The sequence below is a fragment of the Ostrea edulis genome, chromosome 9, assembly GCF_947568905.1.
Source record: "Ostrea edulis chromosome 9, xbOstEdul1.1, whole genome shotgun sequence".
NCBI classification, from domain to species: domain Eukaryota; kingdom Metazoa; phylum Mollusca; class Bivalvia; order Ostreida; family Ostreidae; genus Ostrea; species Ostrea edulis.
Genome location: NC_079172.1, coordinates 18168454 through 18182731, shown reverse-complemented (window position 1 = coordinate 18182731; position 14278 = coordinate 18168454). Strand labels below are relative to the sequence as shown.

The 14278-nt window shown below is 34.2% G+C and overlaps 1 protein-coding gene across 1 annotated transcript; it reads right to left on the bottom strand.

Moving 5' to 3' along the window:
• Positions 1-403: 403 nt before the first annotated feature.
• On the bottom strand, positions 404-10594 carry LOC125660244 (pre-mRNA-splicing factor ISY1 homolog). Its single transcript, XM_056150656.1, has 7 exons — positions 10517-10594; positions 4513-4535; positions 4007-4061; positions 3603-3708; positions 3074-3186; positions 1326-1443; positions 404-578 (listed from the first exon to the last, which is right to left on the bottom strand). Exons 1-7 carry the CDS (start codon positions 10592-10594, stop codon positions 442-444), a joined length of 630 nt encoding a protein of 209 aa, XP_056006631.1. The 3' UTR covers positions 404-441.
• Positions 10595-14278: the final 3684 nt, after the last annotated feature.

Below are 14278 nucleotides of genomic sequence, written 5' to 3'. Positions count from 1 at the left end.
ACTAGTCTTAATCAAATGATGCTAAAAGCAGAGCATGGCTACTTTATAATTCCTTTTATAGCATCAGCTTGCAGCTACATACATACATCTCTACACTCACATTAACAAATGCATGCATCCTGGTATAATATGGTTTCTCCTCCTCCACCACATCCACTTCCTCCTCCTCAATATATTCCTCTACTTTCTCCACTTCCTCCTCCTCCTCAATTGCTGTGGCCTCAGGAACTTCCCTTCAAGCAATGGTGTCCTCTCTTTTTACCAATTCTTCATTATTCTGGACCATTTCTGAAAAATATACAAAATCAAACTTAATATTTATCAAACATCATGCAAATCATTTCCCTTGATGTTGTAGATCACAAACAGGTGGAGTGAGTTAAATGGGTTTTTTTATGTTTAACTTGTTGTATATCTTTAAACATTTAATATACCAAGCTCTTATATAGTATTACCTCTCTCCTCCATCTCCTCTTCCTTAGCAACAATGAGACCATCGCCTTCATCCTTACAACCATAGCAATCATCATCTACATCGTTCGTCAGCCTGAGTAGTCTCTTCTTGAGAGGAGGGGGTGCTGCAAAATAGTACACAAATGAGATGTCAAGTAGATATTCTTATAAAATATAATTTGTTTTTCTGAATGGCATCCCCTCTTCCAAGGAAACAATGAGATAATCACCTTCATTCTTACAACCGCAGTAATCAGCATCGATAAACAGCCTGAGTCGTCTCTTCTTGCAAGGAGGGGATGCTGCAAAATAGTAACCAAATCAAAATTAATGTCAAGTAGATATAGGAAAGTGAAAAAATACTATAAACACTACTCTTTGATCCAATGTAAATTGTAGGAAAATATTACATCCTGTATATATATATATATATATATGTAGGAGGAGAAGTGTTCACAAGCTATTCTATACCCGCCACCCCTCGTAGATCCACTATAACTTTAAGGCTAACGATTGGATCCACCTGTCCAGACAATATACACATCTGCAACGTGCCAAGTCTATTGGATAAACAACGGTATATAGGAGAAGTGTTCACAAACTATTTTACATCCTCCACCCCTCTTAGATCCACTGTAACTTTTAAAAATATAATTGGGTCCTTGTGTTCCAAGACTATGCACATCTACCGATGGGAACGAAACACTGTTAAACGATGTCAAAATTAGCCCTATAGGAGGAGAAGCGTTCACAGGATATTCTCGGACAGAAAGTACAAAAATAATTACCCCCCCCCCCCTCGGAAGTGGGAAGACATAAGAATGAATATACAGCATTGTGTTGTTGTTTCTTTGTCTGAGACAAATTCTTACCTTCTTGTTGAAATAATTCCCTGATGCCAGGGAGATCTTTAGTGGCACCAAAATATTTATATCTTTCGTTTCCGGGAACTTCTTTCCACTCAAGTTTCATCATCTTGGGTCCAATTTCCTAATTAAAAGCAAAAATTCATCAAATTAGAGATACAAGCAAATTTATGCATTTATAAAAAGTTTGTTCTCACTTAACATGAATAATACTATAGTTTATATTTTACATCTGCTTTGCACTTAGAAAGAAATTCATATCTTCCTAGCCTCCCGATAGTATTATATTCTATTGCTAAAGATGCACACATTTTCAATGTTTTAACATTTTTGGTTGATCATGGTTGGTTGGTTTCACGTCCCGTTGAAGGTTTTTCACTCATATTGAGACGTCACCAGTTGTAGGTGAAGTACCATAAATGACATATGCTTCGCACTTACGGCCAACACAGCGAGAGTTCTTTAACTCGACACGGGACCAACACTTAAAAGTTAACTATTTTCACTATCTATTATTTGATATCAAAGTGCATTATTTGATCTACATCTGTACTTTCCATTAAAAAATTATGTTTTGTTATTTGTGACTGTTAATGTGACGCCGAAGTTTAACGATTAAGATTAACGATCCCGCAAAATTTTCAATTATTTTTAGTATAGAGCTTTCTCACTTCTGCCATTAAAAGTTATCTTCTAAAGGGAGACAACACAGTTGTCACCCTGCGCGTGAGGGAGACATCACGAATTGTCTCCCTCCACGTGATCAGCCCTCGACCAATGAAATTGACTAATATTATTCTTAAGGATAATAATTGTTTTGTCCTTCTGTCATCCTGTCTGAAACTTTAACCCTGCTGATAACTTTGGAACAGTAAGTGCTAGAGCTTTGGTATTTCACATGAGTATTCCTTGTGACAAGACCTTTTCATGGGTACAAAACCTTTTGACCTTGACATTTTAACTACTTTTTTAAAAAATTGACATTTGTCATAATGGTAAATATCAGAGCTTTCATATTGCACATGAGCATTTCTTGTGACACGATATTTCTACTGGTACCAAGATATTTGTCCCTGTGACCTTGGCCATCTTAGGAATTGGCCATTATCGCGGGCATTTGTGTTTCACAAACACATCTTGTTGCAAATATTTTTTAACAATAAAACAATTGCAATTATAAGTATGAATGTGAAATAATGAAATAAATGATACAGGAATTAAATTCTGATACCTTTATCTGTTTTATATCATTATAGTATATAGTGATCAGACTACCAGTAACGTGTAAATGTACTTCAGCTGCTCTGAATTCTCCTTGATGCAGTAAATAATTTATTGTTTTAAGTAAAATAATTAAATATTACAATTTTAAAATATTTTTGTAATAGTTAGTAATCAGTAGCATACCATAAGTAAAAACCAAGTAATTTGTCATTGCTTACATATACAAATTTAAGTAAATATGAATTACTAAGTAAAACTTTTTTTTAGTGTGTTCATATCCGAAAGACCCGTGACTCTCACTTCTAAATGTCGAGCGCTTGATGAAGGACTAACCAATACTTATATCTAACGCGGTCCTGGCACCAGCTGGGCTCGACCCCCCCCCCCCCCCCCCCAACCGGTTACGAAGCAAACGCTCTACCACTGGTGGATCATATTATTTTTAAATTGTGAATGATAGGTAGAATATTTCCCGCTAGTATCTACGTTTACACATTTTCTATACTTACAAAGTAAACGAAATAACTCACCTTGTAATCAGGACCCCCAAGGATCTTGATCTGTTCATCCCATTCTCCCTTCTCAAGTAGAAGTATGTTAATCTGATCGTTCAGATCTATCAGTTTGAATTCTCCAAGACCAGCTAAAAAGTACACCAGAAATTTCACTACAGTGGGCGAACACGTCTATCTAGTCTAATCATGTGCATAAAAAAACATTCACAATCTCTAAATCCAAGATCTTTAACATGGTAATCAGGACTTTCAATTTGGTGCCAATCCTCTACCCCATAAAGCTTGCTCCCCGAGTCAATCTAATTGAAATTAGATGTTAGATCCGCTTGCATACTCGCTACACAAACGAGTATGCGAGCGGATCCAACATCTAATTTAGCTGCTTCAAATTTCAAATTAATCACTAAAACGCTTACTTATCAAAAGCCCTGATTGACTTTTCAATGCCTCGCATTACAATGTTTCACAATATTCACATTACAATGATTCACATTACAATGAAACATGTTATATAGACCATTTCTCAATCTTTATCTCTACATACCATTCTGAATCTGCTCCATCTTCCTGGAGATTTCATCGATGATTTCTTGCCTCCATTCCTTTGCTCTTACTAAGTCCTCACATTCTGTTGCAGGGTAAGGTCTTTCCTACGAATAAAAGTATAATATTTATTTTTATATCCATGGTTTTTTTTAACTTAGATTATTTCATTCAGCATGGATAAAGAAAACAATTATTTGCATCATCTGATGATATTGTTAATGAAAATTGTGTGTGCACAGAAATTTTGAAAATTCAATAATATTTAATGATCAATGAGGAAAACCAGGACTGGTAGAATCTGAATTTGTCTCATCAAACGATAGTAGCTTCTCATTAAAAGAAATTTACTACAAGATTTTTTATGAAAGTTAACATAATATTTCAGGTTCTCTTGACTTATACCTGCTCCTTGGACATTTCTTCCAAATAAGCCGCTATCCACCTGGCAATGGGGGTCCTACAAAAACAAATGCAACAGAATGAGTAAATAATGCACTGAATGAACTTTCTTCAAACTCCGACTCGAAATCAGGAACTCAAACGAGAACTGATCGACAAATTCTCTAAAGATTCTGACTTAGCAGTACAATTACAAGTAAGATAATATTAGCTGCATTCATTCACAAGAAGCCTGTGGTGTGAAATCTTCCCATTTGTATTACTAATGCATACATATAGAAATAAAAAATCTCTGCGTAAATTGATGTTGAATGAATATTTCACAGATTATATATACTTGCGTAATACGAGGATTATATATAAAGTACATGTACACTGATATCTTCACTGTGTACGAAAAAGTTATAGTATATAATTATCTTCACTGTACGATTGATCAATTATTGAAAGTATATCTTCATTGACTAACTCTACTTATAGAAAGTTTTAAATGTCTATTTTATACTTACATAGCTTTTTGACTACTTGTGGCCTGAAAAAGAGAACAGAAAAAGATTTTAATTAGCAGTAGCAAATGAGAAGTATGCGGTAAAATATCGATAGGGGCCATCTACTTCTTAGGATGTACCAGTGTATCAAGTTTGATGTTTGTCAAACGAAGAGTTTTCAAGATATTGATATCGGATGGGACCGTTAAAGGGACTGATTCACGATTTTCCCCAAAATTTTGCTTTTCACTTTTAATGATTAAAAACTACTGTCTAATGTGTTTAAAAGATTTCACATAAAAATTAAGGTTATACATTATCACAGAAGCTCATTTTAGAGAATTTATGATTTGTTTTGTAAACAAGGATTTACGAAATTTTCAAAAGAAATGGAAATTGATCGAAGTTTATTATATTTTTCACAATTCAAGCATTCTTTGGGTAAAATGTGTCACCTAAAAGTTCAAATTTGTGACTATGTAAAATTAAGATGTTTTACATTACAAAATTAATATTTCACTGGTTTGTTTGTATACATTAAAAGACTCGAGTCTTTATTTACATAACACAGATTTAAGGCTAAAATATTGCTTTTATTCATCCATTCAGAAGGTCAAAATTTTGGCTGTCAATATAAAATTAGTTATATTTTTAATGTTTTCCATAAAAAAAATGACAAATATTTTTATCAAAAATCGTGAACCAGTCCCTTTAAAACTGAGATCCCGTGTCACAGCAAGTGTTGCACGATAAAGATCCCTCCCTGCTCAAAGGCCGTAAGCGCCGAGTATAGGCCTAAATTTTGCAGCCCTTCACCGGCAATGTGACGTTGCCATGTGAGCTGGTGAAGACTAAATGTGAGTGAAAATTTCTCGCTTGCCCATGCATTTTTGGCTAACTTCACTTCCCGTATTGATTTTACATGTAACTAATAGACGACAAGTTCTTGAGAAATAGATCTATACAAAAAGTATAAACATGTAGAAATATTTTTTTTTCTTTTCAACATTTTAATTCAATTACATATTTATATATACACAACTTTATCTTTTAAATCACATGGAAATAAATAGGAAAAATCTTCTCAAGAACCACGAGGTGGTGCACTTGTAGATTAATTATATTTGTTTATAGCAACTTTGAGAACCAAAGCGAGACTAGGCTTAAAAGGTATTCAATGAATGGCGAACGGATAATAAACAATTTTGAATGCTTTGATCAAAACGTTTATTGTTAAATAATGATAAAATTGAAGTGAATCAAATTCAAATGACCGGTACATGATTGAAAGTTGACCTTTTTGTGCCTGAGACCTTTTTGAAGAGTTATCTGCTCTTTTTAAAAATAAGTAAAATCTAAAAAATAAATTTAATGTGTGCGGTAAATGATCAATTTTGTTTCATATTTTCATAGAAAGATAGTGTATACATATAACCTTTCGCTAAGAGATTTGAATGAAAATGTAATTTCTTTTAAAAATAATTTGATAAAACATAGACTTCAATATAAAATTCTAGGTGAAGTTAAAAATAATACCATGATTAAAAAAAAACACCTTCCATCTACTATATATATGAAATATGGTCGTTAAACATTAAACACCTTAAAATTCGCACGGGGATGTATGGGAACATTATTTTAAAGATAATCTTTTCAAGAACCGCCATGGACATCTAAGCATTAATCCAAACTCTCACCGGGTCATTATATATTTCCAGTTTAAAGGAAATTATTTTTTTCTTATAATTGGTTTTGTACAATGTATATTGTTGGGCCATTCTTACATATGTAGTAACCTAATTCATCTTTCTGTGTTAGTGTTCCTCTATATATAAATAAGGCGGCTCAGGTGAGCGTTGTGACCCACGGGACTTTTGTTGTTTCATTTCATCGGTATTATGTTTATATAACGTTAGAAGTTAAGGGGGTATGCTACACCAGAAAAATTTGTTAATGGATGAAAAGTGGAGGATATGCACCACAATATTTCGAAATTGAAAACTTTCAAATTTACTTTATTTAGACAAAACATCAAATGCAGTTTTAGTCGAAAGTAATTTGAAAATTAAATTAAAAACCCCTGCGAGACTCAAACCCGCGACCAACCTTTTAGCAATCGACTACAGGTACCTGTTTACATATAAATACGAGCGCATGGTATTTAAATTTCCAAGATCATGTTCTATCTTATTTCTAAAAACCAAATAAACTAAAGAAAAATGAATAAATAACAAAATGGGGGAGGAGGTAAAGAAGAATAAAACCAAACATAGAAAAGGGAAAGATAACAAGAAAATCAAAAGATCATGAATTTATTTAACCCGATGAACTATCACTCATAGATAGAATTGATTATTGATGTAATTTGTCGCTCATTACTTTCACAAAACAAAATAATGATAATCGGAATCAAGTTGCCATAAAACATTTGGTCTGCTCGCTAAAAACTGATACTATTTTAGACTATTGACAAATATTATAAAGAAATGTTTATTTAAGCGTTACAGGGCGGATCCAGGAATATCGGTGACGAGGGGTGCCACTTTATGAGGCAGGGGATCTACAGCGAAACCCCCGGCATCGTCTCAAACCACGAAATAGAATGAAACAATAACCCATGCTTTGCGACAATGAACCCCCAGAACCTCCTGGATTTTACAGATTTTAGAGGGCTTGGAATATGTCTTCTATTTAGTCATTTGTACTGTTTCCTATCATTTTTTTTATGGTGAAATTAATGAAATGACGCAAATTTTAAGGGTTGTTTTTGTTTTTTTGTTGTTGAAAAAATTAAGTTATTCCAATATACAATGTAGGAATTCAAGAAATCAAAATATTTTGTCATTTATTTCTCAGGGAGTGAAAGAAATTATTGCTTCTTTTATCGTTTAGTACATTTTTCTAAACAAGATATCACGATTTACCTTAAATTTGAAAAGTTTAGTGGGGGGTGGGGGGGGGGGGGGCTACATGTAAAATATCCGGAGCTTACACATCGATAAATTCTTCAAAAAGAATGTTTGATTCTTATAATACCAATTCATTCACTGCATCAACAATTTCAAAAATTGAAATAGTTACCCCGTACTATGTTATTGTTGTCAGGTGCACATGAATACCGCAATCTCTGTTTACAAAACAAACAATAAACTCTATCATCTCGTACATGTATATAATATACCGCAATCTCTGTTTACAAAACAAACAATAAACTCTATCATCTCGTACATGTATATAATATACCGCAATCTCTGTTTACAAAACAAACAATAAACTCTATCATCTCGTACATGTATATAATATACCGCAATCTCTGTTTACAAAACAAACAATAAACTCTATCATCTCGTACATGTATATAATATACCGCAATCTCTGTTTACAAAACAAACAATAAACTCTATCATCTCGTACATGTATATAATATACCGCAATCTCTGTTTACAAAACAAACAATAAACTCTATCATCTCGTACATGTATATAATATACCGCAATCTCTGTTTACAAAACAAACAATAAACTCTATCATCTCGTACATGTATATAATATACCGCAATCTCTGTTTACAAAACAAACAATAAACTCTCAGAAATGAGCTTCTGTGATAATGTATAACCTTAAGTTTTTGTGAAATCTTCTAAACACATTAAACAGTAAATTTTGAGCAATAAAAATGAGGAAAAAATTGAGGGGGGGGGGGGGTGAGGATGGAAGCGTGAATCAGTCCCTTTAGCAGATCTTATATTATCAATATATAAAGAAAAACATACCATAGTGTTATAGTATTCTTGTAGATTCTACGATTGCAGTCAAAATCACAGCTATAGAATTTCGGAACTTCGGAAATCTTGTAGAACTCTCGTAGCTTCTATTGCAGTCAGCAGCACAACTAAAGACTTTTAGAACTTCTGTTTTGTTACGGCTATATATATGGGGTATCTAAAGATGTTTGTACAAGATTGAAACTGTTGAGTTTCACTACTCAATTCCCTATTAATCATAATTAATCTGCCACGATTGTTCACACTCTTGTCAAAATCGCGGGTTCAGCGAATACCCATGGTGTCGTCACTAATTATAAAATTTTGAGTTGACACCTGCGTGTAGTACTCAAATCATCCGGACAAACATCAAACACATACCGCCTCCCAATGACAGATGAGACCATAGATCACGCCCGGACAATCGGAATCGGCCTAGCGTCAAATGAGCACTCGAATTGGGTGTGTATATAGTACCAAGCGTATCCGCCCCTTTTATCTACCGCAAAACAAGTTTGGATATTTTGTTTTACTTAGAAGTCGATAATTACCTGAACACCAGAAGTAAATGAACCACGGGTAAATCTCGGAGAAAATGTCTTAAAAAATCACTACTTTACAAAACTTTTGAAACGTTTGTTTCACTAAGAGGCCCCACATGGAGCATAGTACATGTAGTACAAAAAAGTGTATTCAATAATGAACAGTAATAAAGACAACTGGAATATGATATCATATGAATATGAACATTATTATCCTAATGAATTTGGCATGGCTTATCACAGTAAATATATTTCAAAATACATTAATTCATTATATAGCTAATATTATTTGGACAAGAATTTACACCTTTCTGGAGAAAAAGTAAGTCCGGGTTAACAGATATCAGAATTCATCACCTACTTATTGTTTGTTACAAAATGTAAATTTATCCATATATTCGTTCGGTAATCGGGGGGAAAATGTAACCGGAAAAAAAAGGCACGGGGAAAAAGGCACAGGGACAAAAGTCACAATATTAGTAGAAAAAAGAGTCATAGGAAAAATATTTAAATGCAACAATATTTGATCGATTGTAGATTAAAGTCATGTTTGTGGAATATTTATAGGGTAATAATAATGTCCATGCATATTACATGGTGGTTATTACTATGGCATGTCAAACGTTGCAATATTTGATCTTTTCCATTTGTATTGTATAATTTTCCATTTGTATTCTATATTTTCCATTTGCATTGTATAATTTTTCATTTGCATTGTATAATTTCCATTTGTATTGTATAATTTTCCATTTGTATTCTATATTTTCCATTTGTATTGTATAATTTTCCATTTGTATTCTATATTTTCCATTTGTATTATATATTTTTTTCGTTTGCATTGTATAATTTCCATTTGCATTGCAAAATCTTTCATTTATATTGCATCCGAGGGATTGTTTATTTTGATTTGTTACGAAGGATTTCATTAGTTTAGGTCCCACTTATATTTAGCCGTCACCAGGTGACGTACCACAAATAGACTTACTATGCTACATGTATGGGCACTGTGTCGTAGCATTGGGGGTACTTTAACGTGTCAACGCCTGTCGATATTTACGTCTAAGGTTTGATGAAGCCATGACACGAGAAGAACTCGAACATGCAACTTCACGGTTACGAACCAAAGGGCATATCACTGAACTACCGCGATCGGTTCCATATAGGACTAGTTGAACATACATGTAGCCAGCAATGAGGAATCTTGCGCCGGGAGACCCCCCCCCCCCCTCCCTTCACAAATGATATTTTATATACAGATGTCGAAAAAAGCATGCATGTACGTTTTATTTTGTCAGAACGCACTTGTCCAGGGGACTTCCAGGGGCGGATCCAGGAATTGCGGTTACGGGGGCGCCACTTTATGAGGCACGGGGTCTGGGGGCTGCCTCAAGTGGGTAGGGGTCCAGGGGGCGAAGTCCCCGGAAGCTCCTGGATTTTACAAATTTCATAGGGCTTGAAATATGTCATTTTTAATCAAGTGAAATTAGTAAAATGACGCAAATTTTAAGGGTTTCTGGAAAAATTAAGTTCTCTCAATAAAGTACTTCAAGAAATCAAAAGACTTTGTCATTTATTTCTCCGGGAATGGAAGAAATTATTGCTTCTTTTATTGTTTGATACATTTTTCTAAACAAGATACCAAGATTTACCTTAAATTTGGAAATTTTGAGGGGGGAGGGGGCGCCGGCTGCGCCCCCCCCCCCTTAAATCCGCCACTGACTTCGCCCTCCAACTGCAACCCCCTCCCCCAAAGCTTTGCACTGGATTCACTAGGGATCTTAAGATAGTCCCCAGACATCCAGCAGTTTACTGCATCCTTTCGTTCAGAATTATCTAGATCAGCCAGTGGTTAAATAGGAGACTAGTTTGAATATGCTGATCACATTAGACGCATAAAAGCGATCAATTAATGGGGTGGGGGTGGGGGTTGGGGGTTGGGTTACGCCATTACACTTAGCAAATACGGTACATTCCTGCGAAACGTGGCTCCTGAACTTTACCTCTTCAACATCTCGCGCATTACCAAATTCGATAAACGATAACTTAAGATTAATCCATTGAATAGTTGTAACAAACCAAACTCGAGGTTAACAATTGGTGGGGACTCAAGGGCCGAATTAAGTCCCCCGAATCTACTGAATTCTGACTTAATAAAAATGTGCATGCTTTTCTGGACAGTTCTATTTTTTAAAAAAATGATCGGGGGTGGGGGGGGGGGGGGTCGCCATTACTAGAGCTAGCTAAGTATTTTTAAAAATAACTAGTCCAGGACCTGGTCGCGGTAGCTCAGTAATATATCGCTTGGTTTGTGGGCGAGAGGTCGTGAGTTCGAGAACCGTTACTATTATTGCCGCATCAAAGCTTTAGAGACATAAGACAGTGATTGCTCCTTTGCCAAACACTCGGCATTTAAAAGACCTTAAAAACAGATATTCCGTATCGCTGCACAGGCGTTGGCACGATAAAGAACCGGCCTGTCATCGTCGGTTACCCACGGATGCTTCTATTCGAGCGTGAGTGGACTCAAAACCGTGGTTTGCGACGATGCGGCCCTGTGTGCTAAGCACGTCTACAGTACAGATGTGGTACATCAGTGACGTTAACTAATGAAATCCTTCGTAACAAATCAAAATAAACATTCGCTGGATACAATGCAAATGAAAAATTATACAATGCAAATGGAAAATATAGAATACAAATGGAAAATTATACAATACAAATGGAAAATATAGAATACAAATGGAAAATTATACAATACAAATGGAAATTATACAATGCAAATGTAAAATTATACAATGCAAATGGAAAATATAGAATACAAATGGAAAATTATACAATACAAATGGAAAAGATCAAATATTGCAACGTTTGACATGCCATACAATTTTACTAGACTAATAATGTGGGGAGTCGTCATATTATTTCTGGTAGATTGGACTTTTCCTTTTACTCATGAATTGGATGTTTTTCAATTGTTGAAATAACAGAAAGTGTTCTTAAATGATATCAAAAGTTCTAATAAAATGTGAAGTTATACTACTTAAAATTCAAATTCACATAATCACGTATATTGTTAAAAGCATATAGACTGTGACTATCAATGCTTAAAAACCTGCCAGTTTCAATGTCAAATCTTGTGGTAATTAGATAATTTTCAGAAGTTGTTTTTGACATCATATAATTAGAACATTTAGAAGAGTTATATAATTGACCTTTCCAAGTCATACAATGACCTTTTAATGAAAATGAACATCTACATGTTAATCATTTCAAATCTGGATACTACCAGTCCTAATTAAGGTATCTTTTATAGAGTTTAACCATTTTCAGTGATGCCCGTTTCCCTTGTCTAACTTATAGGAATGCTGTACAAAGTATAGGAGTTCTTTTCATGTTTACTATAATAAGTTAAAGGACACATCTCATGTTTCTAAAGTTTTATATTTTTCAGCAAAATTAATTCATTTCATGCCTAAAACTACTTTACGTGTGTTTTAAATGAAACAGTTAGCAACATTGTGACTTAGTGGTCGCGTTTTGCCAGGAAAAGATATTCCGAGAAATACCAATTTTTCGTGGTGACATAAGTCAGTATGTCACCTACAGTAATAATGTCGCCCCATTTTAATCATTACCATATGCAAAATCAATAAAACAATGAACAACATTTCTGGGAACATAGCCTAAAAGGAATATCTAAAAGGGTTATTTGGAAAAACCATAGGCCTTCTGAGAAATATTATAATCATAATGATTTGTGGGATTCAATTAATTCAGATGTATGTTTTTGTTTGTGTTTTTTTTTTTTTTTTTTTTTTTTTTTTTTTTTGCAGGAAATGAATGAAGAAATGCAAGTCCTGACACAATCTCTGATATGCAATTTTTTTTATAAACAATTCAAGAGATGCCAATTTGTAAATTATAGAGTGATTTAAAGCCTTAAATACAATACAATTTTTTATTCTCCTTACCAATAAGAAAGGTATTGATAGAATAAGTATTCATACAAATATACAATATGATGTGCTCATAATATATGCATATGTACAAACTGCAGCAATATAAACAAAGTCATTATAGAGGGAACAGAGTATGATGGATAGCTTTTAAGAATTTACTTCATTTTCTTAACGTGACAATATTGTCAGAATTAAAAATAGATTTTGTTGTTAATACATTTGATACACAAAGAGATGATGCATGTGATTCTCGAAACATTGTGAGTAGTATTTGTTTTGACAACATGAAGTTGATATTTAGACACCTGAGTAAACTCCTAATCGTTAACAATCAGCGTCCACCGTTGTACGTTCACAGTGAACATTGATCACGCAGGGTATTCGGACACTAAGAACCGTGTCAAAGATGTAAATGCCGTTTTGGGATGAGTACATGATATTCACTAACAGAGAGTGTATGCGATGCCCTTCCCCCGACTATACTGTGGGGATCTGTGATCATCAATTCATTCTTTATTTCCTCACTACATGAGATTATTCACCACCTTTTGTTGGATCTTCAAGAAGACCCATCCCCATTTCCAGAGGATCCGAGGGTCGCCTCGCCGCAACAAACCTAGTGTAGCAGGGCTCGTACTGGGCAGTCTCCACTCTAAATCTACACCATAGTAGTATTCGATGTTCACATAAATAAATTTGAACGATCATCTTGGCGATGAATAGGCATTTTCCTTATGCATGGTCAGAATCCATAATTGTTCCAATGCATAAAAAGTTTGATACGTCAGATCCTAATAATTACAGAGGTACTCGTTTAGTGAGTTGTGTTTGTATGTTATTTACTTCGATTTTAAACCAAAGATTTGTACAGTGGTCTTACAACGACGATATAATAACTGATGCTCAATTTGGGTTTCAGCCTCAAATAGGTACAACAGAAGCTATTTTTATCTATCCTCAATTATTGATATGACGCGTTCTAAAAAAAATTATTAAATTGTTGTTTCATAGACTTCAAGAAAGCATTTGACACTGTTGATCGAACTACATTCTGGAAAAAAGCTCAGCACGTATGGTATTAGAGGTAAATTACTACGCATTTTTCGGGTTATGGATCAAAGCATGATATCTAGTGTTAAATCTGCAGGTATGATGTCAGAATTGTTTTTAGAAGTAACGTTGGACTATTGCAAGGAGAAATGATATCTCACATCCTTTTTTCGTTATATGTGAATGATTTTGAAGTAGAATTTTTAAAACACGATATTGTGCCATTACATTTGCGAGAACTAAACTTGTATATTTCGATGTATGCAGGTGATGTGGTCATTTTTACCCGAAACGTACATGAACTTCAAAATATGTTAGATGGATTAAATGAATATACAACTCTGACTGGGATCTAATTGTTAATGTTGATAAAAAAAAATATTTTTAGGAACGGGGGTAAAATTAAAAATACAGAAAAATGGAATATGAATGGTCAGCCAATTGAAGTTGTTGATAAATTTGTATACCCTGGT

Excerpts from the sequence above, each read along its gene's own strand:
- LOC125660244 (XM_056150656.1), bottom strand. The coding sequence starts at position 10,594 with ATGTCTGGGGACTATCTTAAGATCCCTAGTGAATCCAGTGCAAAGCTT. Across the intron at positions 3,187-3,602 it reads GATGGAGCAGATTCAGAATG|CTGGTCTTGGAGAATTCAAA; the intron begins GTATGTAGAGAT and ends TGTACTTTTTAG. Across the intron at positions 1,444-3,073 it reads TTGGGGGTCCTGATTACAAG|GAAATTGGACCCAAGATGAT; the intron begins GTGAGTTATTTC and ends GCTTTTAATTAG.